This window comes from Muscardinus avellanarius (assembly GCF_963383645.1).
Source record: "Muscardinus avellanarius genome assembly, chromosome: 4".
Taxonomy (NCBI): domain Eukaryota; kingdom Metazoa; phylum Chordata; class Mammalia; order Rodentia; family Gliridae; genus Muscardinus; species Muscardinus avellanarius.
In genome coordinates this window covers 107,533,347-107,552,518 of record NC_137789.1, presented here as the reverse complement: position 1 = coordinate 107,552,518, position 19,172 = coordinate 107,533,347, and the positions used below count along the sequence as shown (strand labels likewise).

General features: G+C 36.7%; 1 protein-coding gene across 2 annotated transcripts in view; it reads right to left on the bottom strand.

Moving 5' to 3' along the window:
* PHYHIPL (phytanoyl-CoA 2-hydroxylase interacting protein like) overlaps positions 1–17,864 on the bottom strand; it is a gene marked incomplete at both ends in the record, with an annotated part of 49,831 nt that extends 31,967 nt beyond the window's left edge. Inside the window, one exon of one of the 2 annotated variants that reach the window (XM_080695058.1) lies at positions 17,705–17,864. In XM_080695058.1, the coding sequence (XP_080551184.1) occupies positions 17,705–17,864 (160 nt within the window). The remainder of the gene's footprint in view (positions 1–17,704) is intronic. The other variant, XM_080695059.1, reaches the window with a different exon arrangement.
* Between the last annotated feature and the right edge of the window lie 1,308 nt (positions 17,865–19,172).

Below are 19,172 nucleotides of genomic sequence, written 5' to 3'. Positions count from 1 at the left end.
TCTTACCAGAGAATATTTTTTTCTTTTTTTTTTTTAGGTGAAACTATCATACATTTATTTATTTTTCAGAAAAAATCTATCCTGATATGGAATATGAACTCTTAAAAAGGGGTTTTATTAAAAGTAATCATACCAAAAAACTCATTATATAATAAAACATGACTAACATTGGCAACTACTATTTAGAATATTCCCTCAAATTATAGCATGTACCCTAATAGTAACGTGGAATTTAAATGGCAGGACTTAGTCATCAATTGTCATTATTTTAGTGTTAAATTTAAGGTTCAGTCTCCTAGAGAAATGGAACACTTTAAATTTAATATGTGTACAACATAAAAGCACATTTTATGATTTTTTTATTTATGATAGCATGGCCAGAATTTATAACTAGAAGACGGTTATAAATTGTGGGAAAGAGGAAAGCAGGTAATGTTAGCCCTGGCAAAGAGGTACAATTTAAACATGGAAAATCACTTAACTTCAAACTTAGTAAATTTTTGAAATAAAAACACATGGCTTCTAGAAAAAAAAGAAAAAAAAAGAAGAATACATCTGACTAGCTTGTCATCCAAAAGAGATGGTGAACCACAAAGTGACAGATGACAAAAGACTACAAGAGAGAAGGGTGCAACAAAGCTTTTGAAAGGCCACAAATACATGGCATTTGAATTAAGGTTACTTACCAGAAAGATACTTAAAACCTACTGTTAAAAAATTATTTTAAAAGCAAGATGTGTTTGGAAGAGAGACTAGAAATACAAATCATCAAGGAGATTCTCAAAGGTATCCAGCTATACATTAATAACAAATAAATTAGGATCTGGAAATGAAGAGAAAGATTCCAAGAATTTTTTATCTTAAAAAAATTTATATAGAGAATGCGTCTGAAGGTCAGACCAGGAAAAATGAGGATGGGTGTAGTTTGGGGAAGAAGGCCTCTCACAGAGAGTAGTGTACTGCAAAGTGCTTTTAAATTTATGGCATGCTTCAGCTCATTCAGGAGTGTTGAGATTGAGATGCCATATAAAAATACACAACTAAGGACTTTCTTAAATTGTTCATCTCTAAAGCCAATGGAATTCATCTAAACTGCTTACTATATCATCATGTTTATAAAATACATTTAAGAAATAGAGAAGAAAGAAAAATGGCAAATTAAAGGACCCTACCATAGCTGCTCCCTGAGACTAAATCAAAACAAAGGTTCTGTGATGGTATACTGAGGTAGGAAGGCTGTGGGAAAATGCCAGTAGGCAACTCAGAGCAAGCAACCAGATGAAAACCAGAAGTGCCAGTTTCTATAAAAAAAAAAAAAAAAAACAGAGAAAAAAGAAAAAGAAAGAAAGAAAAAGAAAAAGAGAAATAGAATGACAGCACTAGGTGCACAATGGCTCAGTGGGGCAGTGGGGGAAGGGAAGCTCCATCCAAACAGTAGAAAGAAATTCTCCCAGCAAGTTTAAGAAAAGCAGGTAGTGCTGTCCAGTAAATTCACAATCTTTACAGAAAATGCACTGAGACACTGCAAAGTGATCAGGCATGGGAGAGTCCTGGCCCTTTCCAGAAGTTAGTTGGAGAGCAGAAATCCCTACATGCGCTTTTTTTTTCCTAATTTTTAAATGTTTTCTTTTTTGTCTTGTTCTTGGCATTCTTTTCTTTTCTTTTCTTTCCTTTCTTTTCTTTTTTGTGGGTCTGGGGATGAAACCCAGGGGCATTCGACCTCCGAGCTACACCCCCTGCCCTATTTTTTTTAATTTTTTATTGAACATAAATGGTATACATTTAAACTATACTTGGTACCCTCTCCCCACTCCCGTTTTCCCTTCTCCCCTCCCACCAATGATTGTCCAGGGTAACCATGCCATATTCATAATTTTACACATATTTGGATGTAGACCCTCATTAATCAAGTTCAGCCTTCCTCCTCTCCTATCTTTCCATTCTTTTTATTTTGAAACCGGGTCTCACTGAATTGCAGAGAGCCTCACTAAGTAGCTGAGGCTGTCTGTGAACCTCGATCTTCAGGTCTCAGCCTCCCTTATGCTGGGATTACAAGCGTGAGCCACCACGCCCAGCTGGCATACTTTCTTTTTGAGGACCCAAAGGCTACACTGCTTTATTTTCACTGAGTCAGTGAGTGACCAAGTCAGGTCAATCTGGGCACAGAAGTGGGACTATAACATAGACTTAGAGGAAGCTCTGGGCAGCAACAGGAGCTGCAGCTGTGAGTCTATAGACTGGAATAAAGTAAAAGACACTTTTATTTGAAACTGGTGGTCTGAACTCTGTGATAAGGAGCAAAGCTGACAGGGTGGAAATGGGGCAGATCAGGTAAAGTGGCAAGTGGTTACCCTCAAAATTCTACTGTGGGACCTGTATCACCTCACCTATGCTAGAAGGGTCTGGAAGACAGGCCAAGGGTTCCCACACGCATTCCTCTCCCACATGGATTGAGACTTTCAGAACGAGGGTGATGGAATCTATATCAGTACACAAGTGGTATTGGTGAGCAAACTGGCAAGCAGTCCAGCCAGTTACAGTCTATCCCAGCCATAATACCAAAGCCATTTGGAGAATTAACTATGCTCTAAAATGAAATTACTCTCCCAGTAGTTGCTGCAAGGCAAGGAAGGGGCAGAGCTCTGCAAAGAGACTCCCCTAACAAGTGTAACTGGTTTGAGCAGGTGCTGAAAACAGACAAAAGGCATGATATTTGTGTTACACAAATATCCTCATAGCTGTGAGACTCTAAAGCCATAACCACAGGAAGAAGTGTTTCCAACTTATATGCCTCAGCAAAAAGAAAAGTGAATTGTTTTATGACTGTTATTAACATTAGCTGTCCAAGATAAGCTGATTTTTAGTCTTCCCACATTTCATTTTTCTTTTAGAATTCTAATTTTATATATTTTTCAATTATATTTGTTCTTGACACCTCTTTTCTTCTTTCTCATCTCCATTCCCTTCCCTTTGCCATCCTTTTTTAATCTTATTTTATCTTCTGTCTTCCATCTCTTTTTTTCTTTTGTCTCTATTTTATCCATTCTCCCAATTCAATTTAGTATATTACCATTAAAGCTTAATCCCTTAAGACTATTCTATATTTTTTATCACCCACTTTTATCTTTGGTTAATAGTTGTAGAGATCAACAACTTTCTTAGTATATATTGGTATGTAGTTTATTCATAAATTACCATTGTTACTAGCAGTTACTCTCTCCTCTTAAAATGGTAGTAGTGGTTTGACTTAGTACTTTGATTATACTAATCTATGTGTTGAGGCCAAGATATTTGCCCATCCCAGGGCTTATAATTAGAGGTAACTACTCACTAAATGGTATTCACATAAAAGAGGAATTCATCACAACAGATGCTCAAATATAGGACTTCAGAAAACATAAGGAAACAGACCATCATGAAGAGTCCAAAAGTTTATAACCTCCCAATAACTGAATCCACAGATATAAAAGTACATGAAATTCCAAAAAATTAAAGTTTGTGAAAATGATTAATGAAAAGAAGGTTGGATAAATGAATTGAGAGAGAAAATACATAGTATTAAAGAGCATTTTAATAGAGATTCTGAAAAGAAACAAATCTTCAAAAAGGCAGGCACAACAAATCAAATTTTTAAAAGTTAATCAAAATGGATTAAAGTAGAGAAAAGAATCTCAGAGTTTGAAGACAAGGTGACTATCTTGAAAATTCAGACAGTAAATAAATTAAAAATAAATTATGATCTGAATACACAAAAACTCTGATACAACATGAATAGAAGAAACTTAAGATTCATTGGCATCAAGGAAGGATGGCATCAAGGAAGTTTGATGTGATTGAGAACTTATTCAGTGAAAAAACAGTAGAAATATTTCCAAACCTTGAGAATAAGATAGACATTTAGATATAAGAGGATATTCCAAACCTTAGGAATGAGATGGACACCCAAATACATCCCCAAAAAGAACTTCTACATAACAACACTTTATAATTAAAGTGCCAAATATATAGAATAAAAATAGAATTATAAAAACTTCAAGGGAAAAATGTCAGGTCACATTTACAAGTAAAATAATATAACATCTGATTTCTCAGAAGAAATACTAAAATCCAGAAGGCCTTGGAGTAATATGTTTCAAAACCTGAAAGAAAGTAACTGCCAACTAAGACATATTATCATTTAACTGCCTTTGTAATTATTTTTAAACTTAAAATTATAGTACAATAGTTATATTAAATTGTGCTATATTATATGATTTTGAGTAAATAGTAAAATAAAACTGTCTGAACTCAGTGTACAAAATGGCACAATTTATAAACATATGGCTCTTTTTCATATTTATTTGTTTAAATTTAACTCAGCATGTATATGCTCAAATAAAATTTTATAGACACTTTATGTATTTGCATGCAACATTCAATTAGCTGCAGGTAAGGCTCATGTGCATGTTTGTTCCATCCTCTCATCATAACAAATTAAACAGATGAAAGGTGTATTTAGAGTTTTGTGTACTTCTCTAATTACATTAGTAACTGAAACAGTTATACTTTCCAGAAAAGGTACCAGTATACCTATACCAATATAGATAATGAATTACCAATAAAACTAGAAATTGACTTCTAGATAAAAACAAGAAATAGTAACCAAAAGTTAATATGAATATACTGAGTAATTTGGCTCAACCTATCTTGTCTTAACTGCCATTTCATAAAAGTTGATTTTTCAGCTAATATTGACCACACTGTCAATTATGTTCAAAATGAAATAAAAATCTACTAAAATCTCTCACAAATAGTTACTCAAAGCTAAAATACAATAATAGTCATTTGTCATCAGGACTTAAATTGCAGTGATAAAAACTGACAAGTTTTCATTGGATTTTATCTGAAAAGATTTTGCAAATTAGTGATATGTTCTCTGAAAATTTTCACAATTTTGCAATAAAACCAAGTGGCTAAATTTATGTTGAATTAACAAAGCATACTCTGAACAAAGTTATCATATCACCTATGGTAAAAGCATATACAAATGGAAAAATTTCACTAATTATACATTTCTGATATTGCAACCAGTATGTTAAATGAGTAAGCTGTTATGAAAAATAACATAAAACATTGGCATATGACTGAAAAAACAGAGAATAGAATATTATTTAATATATATGCCTGATTAATTCAAATGTTGAGATTATGTAAAATCTTTCCGATTTAACTGAATGAGAATATGAATGTGGCAGATTTTTCCATTTGCTTTTGTAGAAATTTTCTAAAGGAGTAAATTTTTAAATGATAAAATAAAACACAATGTAGAAAGAAATTAATGTCTTAAATCATTTTTGACACACCATCTACTGGACTGTCAAAAATGTTGAGGCAACTATATTAAGCAAAGTAGATAATTTTTTTAAAAAAATCTCTGTAATGTAGCTCCTATAAAAGCTGCTGCCAGTTTTCATAAAGTAGTAAATGTGCACTAATAATAGTTCCATATTAAGGTATTTAATATAGTTTTGTATAATCACATCAAATGTTCTTTAAATTGTAGTTTTTTCCCTTCTAATATTAAAGACAGAAAATTTAAAAACTCATTAGCTGAGTGTCCTGGAGCAAGATATAAATATTTTAAAAGAAACATATTTCATTAATTAAAAAACACTGATAAACATCTTTTGAATATAAATAACTTGGGCAAACCAATTTATCTAGTTCTTTAGTAAGTTAAAAAATATCTGACAATATAGTTACAATGTTACCTAATTTATAAATGCAGATAAATTTTAGTAGTAAAATTATATCTTACAGTTAAAATTCATCGTGCATATAAAATAAATTTAACTGTGAAATTTTAATAAATATTGGCACAAAATGATTAGGTGTTTTGTTTTTTTTGCTTGTTTGTTTGTTTGTTTGTTTGTTTGATGGTACTGGAGATTAAACCCAGGGGCATTTGACCTCTGAGCTATACCAAAATGTTATCAATAAATATTTCATTGTTACAAGGTATACTATTTTATCATAAAACAGTGGGAAAATGAAATGACTGACAAATCCATCCTATCACTTCCCTCCAAAGGAAATAGTTTCTCCTTTATGATTAAACTTTGAGGGCGAAAAAAAAGCTTATTTCTCATTAAATCTGAATCAAAAACTTTGTGTGTGTGTGATACTTGAAAATGAAACTTGATCTACACTTGGAAATGAAACCTGGAGCATTCTAATTCTGATCTACACTCCCCAGCCTTATTTTTTTTTATTTTGAAATAGAGTCTCACTAATTTGCATATGGCCTAAATTGCTGAAGCTGGCCATAAGCCCAAGATCCTCCTGTCTCAGCCTCACAAATACTGGGATTACAAATGTGCGCCAACATGTCCTAGCTAGTTTGAATCAACTTATTTAAAGAATATCCTAGGAAAGTAAAATGAGTTAAAAACACTTTATAGTTTGCCACTACTTATTTGTATTAACCAGAATTTTTTACATATAACACAATAAAGAAAACACAGAAATAAAATGCATTTTGAAACTGATATAAAACAAACTCTTAAATGTTATAACTACAAACTTAAATTTTCACAATACCACTCAATGACTTTATTTGGAAAATGCTGTTAAGTTTAAAATTACAGAACAAATGCACACTAACAAAATGCTATTTTTACTTAAAACTTTTGCAAAATTTTTTTGCAAAATGTTTTTAAATAAAAGTTCTCAACAAATTAGAAAGTTTGAAATCTACTAAGATGATGAATCTAAACTCTTTATCACTGCATAATCTAATTAGCCCTAATTAGAGTTCAATTTAATTTCCTTCCATACATACTTTCTTCCTGAAAAAATACAAAAAGCTACATATTTTCAGAATGTGCATAATATTATACCTTTAAATATGCTCTTAGCTCTACCAGAAATGCTCTTCTTCTTCTCCTCCTGACAAAGCTTTATTTTACTTTTAAAATCCAGAAAAATGTTGTTGCCTAGACCCAAGGCAGAATTAACCACTTTCTCCCTATACTCCATTATAGTACTTCACACATATTAATATAATTATATATTTAAATATATGGTCTCCCTAAATAGTCTCTCCAAATTATTTGAATGCAAGACACAGTTACATTTTTCGATCCTTCCACCACCACCATCTCCCCCCCCCCCCCCCGGCCACTTGTTCTTACTGCAGACCCAAGTTGGAATGCATGTACAGATAAACATGAAAAAGAGCTCATAACTAATGGGAGAAAAGGAAACAAAGTGAGGGGCTAGTTATGTTGGTATGTGTAAGTTAATCAAAGAAAAACACCATCCTCTAGCTAGTGCCGCTTAAGTGTGCTCTATCTACAAGTGATGGGCTGCAACCTGTCAGTCAAGATAATCATAAAATTAGTATTAATCATTTAGAAACTTTAAAGGAATTTAACTGTTTTGTTTGTTTGTGTTTGTTTGTTTTGTGACACTAGGGATGGAACCCAGGGGCATTCAACCTCTGAAGTACAATCCTAGCCCTATTTTTTATTCTTTATTTTGTGCGTTGGAAATATTATCTTTTTAATTTTTTAGTAATTAACAATACTTTTATTAAATATCAGTAAGTGACAGGTAGAAATTTTTTTAAAAAATAGTATTTTACTACATGTAATTTGAGAAAGACTGAACAACAGAACGATGAATAAGATTGATTCCATTTTAGTGACAGTTTGATTTAGAAGGATATGATCTACATACATTTTATAATATATATCAGTATAATTACACATTCTCAGAGTTCACATCATTATCTAGGACACTTTAAAACATACTAATAGTGTACTTGGAAATAACTACATAAATATGTATTTCTAAATTGTTTTAAGTTAGCTTATTTCATAGTAAAGTTATTCAACTTTCTATATCACCTGCATAACAATCTCAAAACTCTGGTAATATATAAAAATAAAAAGAGTATACAATTTTCTTTCAGAAACCCTCCTTTCAATATCTTTAGTCCTGACAAGAGAAATTAATTTATGTTCTCAATGTCCTACATTAGATGCTGGTAAACTTTTTAAAATAAAGGGTCAGATAATAAGTATTTTTTACACTTGTAGGCTATGTGGTTTATCACAGCTACTCACCTCTGCCTTTGGAAAGCTAGTAGCCACAGTCAATATGCAAACAAATAGGTGTAGGTTGTTCTAATAAAATTTTAGTTATAAAAACAGGCAACAGGCTTGTGAATCTAGCCCAAGGGCCATATAATTTGCTGACTCCTAACTACATCACAGGTTTAACTCTAAAATGCAGTCATTAAGAATCTATCATAGCTGGGTGTGGTGGCACACACTTACAATCCCAGTACTTGGGAGGCTGAGACAGGAGAATCACAGGTTTGCAGCCAGCCTCAGCTACTTAGTGAGGCCCTCTGCAACTTGGTGAGGCCCTGTTTTGAAATATAGAGTTAAAACAGGGCTGGAGGTGTAGCTTAGGGGTAGAATACCCCTGGGCTCAAGCCCCCATAATGTAAAAAAAATCTATCATATAGTAGATGCTTATATTTATTTTTATTTTTATTGGTATTGTAACCAGCTTTAAAATTTTTAAAGACTGAGAAATTTACCAACATTCAGGTTTAGGAATGATCAGATACTACTTTTCAAGAAAACCAAAATATTTGAATAATCATTTGTGCCTTGTGTTTAATGGCATATGTCAAGGAAAGCTACAAGCACAGACTATTATTAGACAGCAACATTCCCACAGGCTATAGAAAACAAAAGGACAGATTTATTTACACAAGATGTCACTACCACTACAACAAATAGTGTATACACAAAATGCTCAGAGCAGCCTCTGTCAAATGAAATACAAACTTGGCTCAAATAGTCACAATATGACAAACAAAATGAGCTAGAACTCTTAAGTGTGATGATCTTTGCTCAAGCAATTTCAAAACATAAAGCTCTTGTTTGTGTTTTTAACAAACCTGGATTGAAGATACTTCATCTAGAACCTGGACGGTTCAAAATTGGCTGTCCACAAGATGTGATCACTCTTTTCCTTCAGGAGTGATACAGAAACAAAGCTCACTAGAGACCACTCTAAAATTGAGGTCAAATCGTCACCTTCCCCTTTTCATCTAAATTCTAGTCTCCCTAATGGAACATGTATTTCTACAAGCAATTCTTCTCCCCATTCTAGAACTCTTTTCCCCAGAACATGAGAAAAATAGATGAGCATTTACTGTACTTTTAATAGGGGTCTCTAATGTTGTATATACCAAATATTTTATCATAACTAAAATGTTATTTTTGCTTTATACTAATCACTCTAAAAAAAAACTCCCAGTATTCCAATGTTATTTATGCAGATTTTTTTTTTTTTTGCTGGTACTGGGGTTTCTGGAAGCCCTTCTACCTCCGGGCTACACTCCCAGACCCATTTTTACATTTTTATCTGGAAACAGGGTCTCCTAAGCCAGCGCGCGCAGCTGGCTTCGAACCTGCATGATCCTCCTGTCTCTGCCTCCCAAGCGTGGGGATTACAAGCATGCGCCACCATGCCCGGCCTATGCAGATTATTTTTTAAAATTCTATTTTGCAATCTTGTCCAGAGTAACAAATGGTTAGTTTTATATAGTAACGATTCTAAAAGTGTTATCATCCAATTATGAGGAGTTTGAGAGAAGTGGGACTGAATGTGAGTTCTCTTGTGGGGATTCACAATGAAACAATAATGACAAAGCTGTTCGTGTGTGTGTGTGTGTGTGTGTGTGTGTGTGTGTGTGTGTGTTCTTTATTTTGAAATAGGGTCTCACTGAGTTGCAAAGGGCCTCACTAAGCAACACACGCCCCCCCACACACACACACACACAGAATTTTATTCTGGCAATATAAGAGAGGAAAGTGCCCTGCAAAAAGTTTAGGACAACCTAGATGTCCACTGAGACCTAAAATGTGAAATGTAAAAGATCTGATGGCATCATAATGTCTAAATATTATTTCCTTCCTCTTCCTTTTCTTCCAATGATGATTCTTCTAATTTTCAGAACTTTCTATACTTAAAATCCTAGTTCCAGCCAGGCATGAGGGGGACACACTTGTAATCCCAGTATCTGGAAATCTGAGACAGGAGGATCTCAGGTTCATGGCCAGCCTCAGCTACTTGTGAGACCCACTACAACTTAGTGAGACCCTGTTTCAAATCTAAAAATAAAAAGTTGGGTGTGGTGGCACACACTTTTGGGAGGCTGAGAGAGAAGGATCGCAGTTTGCAGACAGCCTCAACTACTTAGTGAGGCCCTTTGCAACTCAATGAGACACTATTTCAAAATAAATAATAAAAAATAGGGCTAGGGGTGTAGCATGGAGGTTGAATGCCCATGGGTCCCATCCCCAGTACCAAAAAGGAAGGGAAAAAAAAGAGAGAGAAAGGAGGGAGAGAAGGAAAGGAAAGGGGAGGGCTGGGGAGGGAGATAGATAGTGCTGGGGTGCAGCTCAGAGGTACAATGTCCCTGGGTACTATCCCCACTACCACAAAAAAGAAATAAAGAAAAAAGAAAAAAGATGGGGCTGGAGGTGTAGCTTGAAGGTAGAATGTCCCTGAGTTCAATCCCCAGTACTGAAAAAAAAAAATCTTAGTTATTCATGATCACATTCTATTTCACTGGAAAATTCAGTCATGAGTTCTCAGTAGTTACTTGTGCATTTCTTTTATAGCACTGCCACTCACTCATTATACTTACTTAAAATATTGGGTTGGGAAATGAAGCTTTCTACCTGTTTTTTTTTTTTTTCTGCCTAGACTCTTCTATACATTTCTGCTAGAAGTCTTCCCAAACACTGATTTTACATCTCTAGTGTATATGTATAAAGCATAGCCTTCTCAGCAAGAAAGTTTACTTTCTAGTAATAATAAAATATTTTAAACCATTAAAAAATGAGACATATGTTTTAGAATAGTAACAAAAATTTAAATAATAAAGAATAGCTGGCCAGGCGTGGTGGCGCACGCTTGTAATCCCCGCGCTTGGGAGGCAGAGACAGGAGGATCATGCTGGTTCAAAGCCAGCCACGCACCCTGGCTTAGGAGACCCTGTTTCCAAATAAAAATGTAAAAAAGGTCTGGGAGTGTAGTAGCCCAGAGGTAGAAGGGCTTCCAGGTACCCCAGTACCACCAAAAAAAAAAAAAAAAAAAAGAATAGCTGGACATAGCGGCACACACCTGTAATTCCAGTATTTGGGCAGCTGAGACAGGAGGATCATAGGTTTCAGAACAGCCTCAGCAAGTAGTGAGACTCTCATCAACCTAGAAAGACCCTGTTTACAAATAAGAAAATTGGGTTGGGGTGTAGCTCAAAGGTACAATGCCTCTATAATTGATCCCCAGTACCACAAAAATAAAAATAAATAAATAAGGAAAATTAAAAGATTTTTATAAAAGCTGGACATGGCAGCACATACCTGCAATCCCAGTACTTGAGAGGCAGAAACAGGAGGACCACAATTTCAATGCCAGCCTTAGCAACTTACCAAGACGTCATCAATTTAGCAAGACCAAGACCCTGTTTGAAAAAATTAAAAATAAAAATAGCTGGGGATATAGCTCAGAGGTATAATGACTCTAGGTTCAATCCCCAGTACCAAAAGGAGAAATAAAAAGATTATTAGAGAAATTTTTAAAAATGAAAAGTAACTCTCTCCAAAAAAGCATGTTCTATAAGAGAAGACTTAAATTATGCACCTATTAGGAACAGAGAAGAAAATCAGAAACTAGAAGAATTATGCTTGCTACATTTAATTATACAACTGCTGTTTCACAGGATAAAATACAAAAGTAAGTGGGAAAATGAACTCACATCACTAGGTAAGTTGAGCAAAAGTGAGGAGGAAATATTAGCAGAAATAAAACCAAGTGACTTGCACATTGTGTAGATACTGTTCACTCTATAAGTGAATTTCTGACCTGCCCACCTGGGCTAAATAAAGCAAGTTGCTAGTATTAGAGCTTATAACACCTCAGTCATTCTACCACTGGAGGGAGTCTGATCACATATTCCTTAATGTGACTTTTTAATAACTTCTTGGTTTGGGGGAAGGATGAATGAGAAGTCTTGTCAAGAATACAAGGTGATTTAACATAATCTGATGGTTTTCATGTTTTATGTTTCTTTTAGCTCTTATTTTATATTTTATTTCATACTTACTAAACTTATGGAATTTTTATAGTTATACCTGAGTCAAACAAATTAATCCAGAGGTCATGTGACTTAGTACAGATCTATCCTTAGGTAGAAAAAAACTCACAGAGATAAATACTGTAAAGCAAGAATATAAAAGGGTTCTAATGCAAACACCTACTTAAAGCAGGTATCAAGGTCTCAAGACACACGAAAAGCAAGAGATTTGAACCAGAAGCTGAAAGCAGCTTTTAGGACTAAGGCTGATAAAAAATATTACTGATAAAATGGTAAAATGAAAGCAAAAGATAAAAGTACTATAGCTGTGATTTTTAATTAACTGTTCATTTAAAATTCAGAATTTACAGCTTCCATTAATTACTCATGAAGTAGAAGTGATTTTCTAACTAAACAAAACACAGTCAAAATTATGAAAAAATAAAAAAGATCTAAACATTGGCAAAAAAAGATAAAAGAGAAGTAGTTCAATCCAATAATGTATGTGAGAATCATATTCCATTCACAGTAATTATTATTCTCAAGGCTATTTTGTATCAAGAATTGTGATATACATCATATTATACTTCACTTTATTATTTCAAAAATCCAATACAACTGAAATTATTATACTCACTTTACATAAGAAAGGTTAAGTGATTACCCTAAGGCTACACAGCTATTTAGTCAATATTCTAACAGAGGTCATCTGATCTAAAATGGTATTATTACTTTGTAATACTGAATGTCAGTGAGTCTGAGGAATTACATTCTTGTAATAAAGATAAGTTATAGGTTCTTTTCCTAGATGTTCCCCTGCCTCAGAAAATGTTATTAAGGGTTTCTAATATGGCACTGTGCTACTAATCACATGGATTACTTTTATTACTCCAAAGTTAAAATGTTTAATACACCAAAAAGCATGAAAAAGGAAATGCAAATTATTTATATTTATATATAAGATATGAAAAATCCACATTTGAAAAGAATATATTTTTAAATATGTAAAAAAGAGGAAAACTTTTTCTCCACAGAACTATTGTTATTAGACAAAGAGGGAAATCTTTCAGTGTCTGTGTAATTTCTTTAAAATATGTTCCCTTGCTGACTAGCATAATAAATTCCATAAACTGTATCTAGGCAGCCACAAAATGATCATCAAAATGATCATTGAAATCTATTTAATAATAATCTATTATTAAATGTAGGAAAACTTGGAGGTGATATTAGTAGTCCAAACCCCTTTAATTTTGTATTTTCCTCCTTGCTATAATAAAAGTATAGAGAGCCTGGATATATGTAAGACAACTTGTAGATAAAGCTTTCCTTTTGGGCAAGGAAAAAAGCTTCCATATGTATATGCATGATAACAGAAATAAAGAGAAGCAGAAGTAATATAGAATTCTGTGCATGGGGTGAGAGCTATTTTGTCTTGTCACAGGTCAGTGAGCAACTGAAGTATCTACAAGAGGAAACAAACTGGAAATGAGTTCCCATATTACTGATGCTTCCAGATGAAAATTCTTTTTTTCCTTCAATTTTTTTGAGAAGTCATAAGGAAGGCACATCATGTATCCAATTTGAGTATACTTTAACACAGTAGAAATGGAAGAACAAAAATATTTTTCTACTTGCAACAGAGATTAATAGAAACCTTTAGATCTAAAGTACATTTTCCAAAGATATCCAAATATAAATTTATTCAGAATTCTCCTTTTGAACTTCCACTAAGTAACACCTGGGCAGAGAACATGTACTAGCAACCAAAGCGCACATGCCTAAGAAAAGTCTACCCATTGTGTGTGTGTGTGTGTGTGTGTGTGTGTGTGTGTGTGTGTGTGTGTGTTTATAAGAACCCTCTTGCATAGCTAAAAATCTAGTTCATAATTGTCAAACTATGGAACCAGCCGAGATGTCCATCAACAGATTAATGGATTATAAAACTATGGGATATACACACAATGGAATTCTACTCAGCCATAAAGAATAAAATTATGTCATTTGCAGGAAAATGGATGAACTGTAGAATATTCTGCTAAGTGAGATTAGTCAGTCACACACAAAAAATGAAGGGTTGGATGTTCTCCCTCATATGCAGGAGCTAGGGAGAAAATGGGACACAGGAGGGGCTTCAGACAAAGGAGGAGAAACCTTAGTGAAGTGAAAGAGAGAATCTGAGGGAGATGGGAGGGGTGAGGAAGACTTGAAGAGGAAAACACCTCACTAGACATGATGTTCATACACAAATTTATTAAAGCTAATCCATATGTTGAGCACGGGAAGGTGGGGATGGAGAGGGAATGGGGTGGGAACTGGGGTGAGCTCAAAACACTGTGTGCTTGAATGCCTCTATCACCATGAACTTCAATAAGATGTATGATTACAATGCACCAATAAAAGAATATATAAAACTTAAGCCAACATTCAAAACAGTTTAATTACAGAGGATCTTTGAAATGAGATCCTGTAGAAAATGCATCCCTAACTAAAATGTTTCCATATGTTGTTGCTTACTCTTTAAGGGCAACTTCACCAGCCATGAATCTATTATGAAAAACTGCATTAGAACAAATGTATCTTAAGCTAAAAAGAAATAAAGCTTCTTATAACTAATGAAGTATCAATTAAATTTTGCCTTTTTTTTTTTTGCGGGTCTGGGAATGGAATCCAGGGGCATTTGATCTCTGAGCTACACCTCCTGCCCTATTTTTTTTTTCTTTACTTTGAAACCGGGTCTCACTGAGTTGCGGAGGGCCTCAATAAGTTCCTGAGACTGTCCCTGAACTGTGATCCTCTGGTCTCAGCCTCCCAAATGCTGGGATTACAAGCCTGCGCCAGCACGCCCAGCTCTAAATTTTGCCTTTTAAAAAAGTGTTATCATAGTAAGATAACACTTTATGTGGAATCAGTAGAATGTCAAATGCCTGCAAAGTATCAGCTAGGGCAAAAGTAAATTCTATACTTAAAGCAAAAACAAAACAAAAATTTCAACTATATGGCCACTTGAATTCTAAATTATATTCTTCCAAGACCACCAAATATTTTAAGAAACTATGAATAAAGAAACATTGTGAACTGATGCTAATAATGTGAATATCAATTTATAGAAAAATAGGTAAATGATAGGCAGAAAAAATATAAAAAGTTGTGCCAAAAAACAAAAGTGACATATAACTATATTCATCACCAGCTAGTTTTTAATTCATACAATATGCAAAATTTAAAACATGTATGAGTAGAGTAAAAATGTATATTTAACAATCATACTATACTTTCCCCTGTTCTACTTTATTCTAATTATAAGGAATTAATGTTTCATTTTTCATTATCAAATTAACAGTAGAGTAAAATAAGAATAGGTAAGAGAAAACAAATCAAATGTATTTCTATGATAAAATTATGAAACTAAACAATTCTTATGTGCTTAGGCATATATCTTCTGCCATTTCTTTGCCTTTCTATGCTATATATTTGTAGAAGTAAACTAATAAGACCTAAGAAAATGAAACTGAAAAAGTAAAGGGAGCAAATAGCATCTATTTGCTGAAAAGTTTTTAAAAAATGATGTCACTTAAGGTCTGGTTGACTAATTCAATGTAATACTTTAAAACAACTATAATATCCCCTGTAAATTATTCCCATGAAGTCAAATTAATATTTTTAAATTTACACATAAGGTAGGGTCATAAAGAAAAAAAAGCCAATCATTAAACAACCTCTCTACATTAGTCATTCCAAATTTTTACACATTTTATAATAGAAGAGTTAACTCTACTAGTATAAGCTATTTTACCTAATGAAACCCAACTAGTGAATGCTAAACCAATCAGAGGTCTGCAAATAGTAATTTTCAAAAACTGCATATTGCCAGCAACTCCAATTAAATGTTACATAACTTGCTCATTTTGCAAGAGTCACAATGTGAACAGAAACAACTAAAATCTTATCAGACTGAAGTAGCTACTACTCTAGCAGAAGAGACCGCGGTAAATGAAGAATTAATTTTGCACTCTACATTAACTCTGTAAACTTCATTTGAAAAAGCCAAACTCTATATTCCCTAATAGCTGTGAAATGTGTGGAAAATGAATTTCAAATATTGAGATTATAGGGTTCTGAGAAACAATAATTACCTATTTCTAACTATTGCAAGAATAAACTTCTAATAAATCATTTAAGTAAACAAAAACAAAATGAACTTTTACTAGATTCCTGATTTCCTCTCAAACCAATCTAATAAAAGTAATTGAAATCTACAATGGTAACATTACAAAAAGTCATTTCATTAAAGTAAAAATTAAAACCCAATGACTTTCTACGTGGTATATTAAAAATAACATTTATAATCTGATCACGCAAGCTTCTACATGGCATAACAAAATGATGGCTTTTAAAATGCCATAAGTATATGCACTTATGACTATGGTGGCCAAAACTGCCCATGAATAAAGGAATATAAGCAGCTTTTATAAGAAGACTTATTCGTACTCCATCTATTCCAGAAATCATTTCAAGTGTGTCTGGTTTAAAGAGTTGAATTATGTTTCAAAATCAGTACATTAACAATATATTTATTTTTACACAGAAATGTGGCACTCACTTACTTGCATGTACTTACTTACATGTACTGAACAGCAACACCTGACAAGTCACTACCATTTAAATGACTTTGCAAACAAGATCTCTGTACACATTTGAGTTACACTGATAAATGTTATGACCTTACTGTGAGCATATCAGTGTATCTACATACCTTTGGTTTATAAATGTTTTACAATCGTTATCTCTGTGTATAGTTGAACATGAATTTCACTTATAGTCAAGCGCATTGGAGGGGTCCTCTTGACAACATATAAGTTGGTTTTCACTTGCCAAATGTGAATATTTACAATTATTTGGCCAACCGTTTACTAATCAGATGACTTCCTTACAAATGAAGTTTTATTCCACCTAACTGAAATAGTACTGACTCTCCAACTAGTCCAGCTAACACAGAAGCCCTGTAACTACCCACACTGCATTCAGTTCTATTTTATCCTTTTAAAGATCAAACCCCATCGATTTCCTCCTTCAGGAGACTGCCAACTTTAACACTAGAAAATAGAAGATACGCTGTCAACACGCAGTGGTGCGGACTTGTGCACATATTCTAAATCACAGCAGCTGTTAGGCCAATTCCTTTACAGATTTCTCACCGCCCGCATCACAGCCCGCAACGCGAAGCCAGTGCCTGTCCTTGGTGCTGAAATACAGTTAGTGCGTTTTTCTGCGCCTTCACTCAAAAGCTGTCATGCTCGCCCCAGTTTGGGGGGATAGACTTCTTAATTTCGGGACTCTGGAGATGGGAGCTTTAGGGAAGCCCTGGCTGATAAGTTTCTGGGCAGAGAATGCTAACCAGCGCGCGGTCTGCGGGCGCCGCGACCCCGAGGGCGCCCTGGGCGGCGGGCGGCGGCGGGCCGGGGGCTCGGCGGCGGCGGGCCGGGGGCTCGGCGGCGGCGGGCCGGGGGCTCGGCGCCGGCCCTTTGTTTCTGGGCGCGGGTGGGCGAGGGGCGCCCACACCTGCGCTGACCCGCGCCGGGGACAACAAAAGCCCCGCGCGGCCGCCGCTCTTACCGTCGCGGTCGCACAGCTGGATGGCCTCCAGGCTGAGGTTCCTGATCACCTCCTCACAGGGGCTGCTGGGGCTGCTGAGGGCATGGTCCAGGCGCGGCACCTCCATCTTTCCTACCCCTTCTCGAGCCCGCCTGCTTCGAAGCCAGGCTCTCTCGGCGGGCCGGGTGGGCGAGGAGGGCGGGACGGGGCGCGCAGCGATGGCGGGGACGCGGCGCCGAGGGGCCGGGGCTGAGCCGCGGGGCGGGAGAGCCGCGGCCGAGGCGACCGCGCTGGCTGAGCTCCGGCGACTGTGCGGCTCCGAGAGACGGAGCGGGACTCCGCGCGCGGGCAGGCGGCGCGCGCTCCCGGTGGGGCGGAGGCGCGCGCGCGGGAGGACGCGCCCACCTGCCGGCCCGTCACGCCCGCCCCTCCGCGCGCGCCCGCTGCCCTCGCGCCGCGCCCCGCCCCTCCGCGCGCGCCCGTAGCCCTCGCGCCGCGCCCCGCCCCTCCACGCGCGCCCGCTGCCCTCGCGCCGCGCCCCGCCCCCTCCGCGCGCGCCCGCTGCCCTCGCGCCGCAGCCCCGCCCCCTCCGCGCGCGCCCGCTGCCCTCGCGCCGCAGCCCCGCCGCCCCGCGCGTGGAGCTGGGCGCGCGGGAACCACGGCCGCCTCAGGTCCCGCCGTCCGCGCCGCGCCGCCTCCCTCGCCCTCCCGCGGTGGCGGCGGCGTGCCCTCTCCTCGCGGCGTCAGGCGGAGCCCGAGTGGGCACCGAGGCGTCTGCTGGGGAGGCGAGGGCGAGCAGGTGGGTGGTTTGTCAGGGCTTGCGTGGGAGCCCCTGCGCGTGTGCGGGACCCACGGGCCGCCGGGCGCTGGAGGACGAGGTTCTGCAGGAAAGGTGAGGGAACCAGAAGATGTCAGCCCGCCCAAAAGGCAGCAGACTGCTGGGGCGAACGCGCTCAGCCTGCCTCGCTAGTCAGGCTTCCTGCATTCATTGGACAACAGTATTAAGCGCTCACTTTAGGCCAGGCATTGTTCTGGGTGCTAATAAACAAACGGGCGGGGGTAGCTCACACTCACATAGAAGGAGCATTGGCTGCAATAGAAAATCAAGGTTGACTTGTGCTTCCTCAAATTACCAGAAACTTGTATACCTATTGCTTTTTAGTAACATTAAAATTTTGCAGTGTTCTTAGTGAGTCTGCAGATGTTTTAAAAAATAAAATAGACCTAGGTCACAGCCTATTGACCTCTGTTTCCATTTGATTCTTTGCAATTGTTTTTAGGTTTGTTTTTTTGTTTTTTGTCTGTGTGTAGAAATGACTTTACTGAAGGGTTGGAGAGAGGGGCAGGAAAGGAGGTATTTAAGCATCCCCTTTATACAAGAGAAAAAGAAAATAATTGATTCTGAGAAATCCTCCTAGTATATTTTTATTGAATA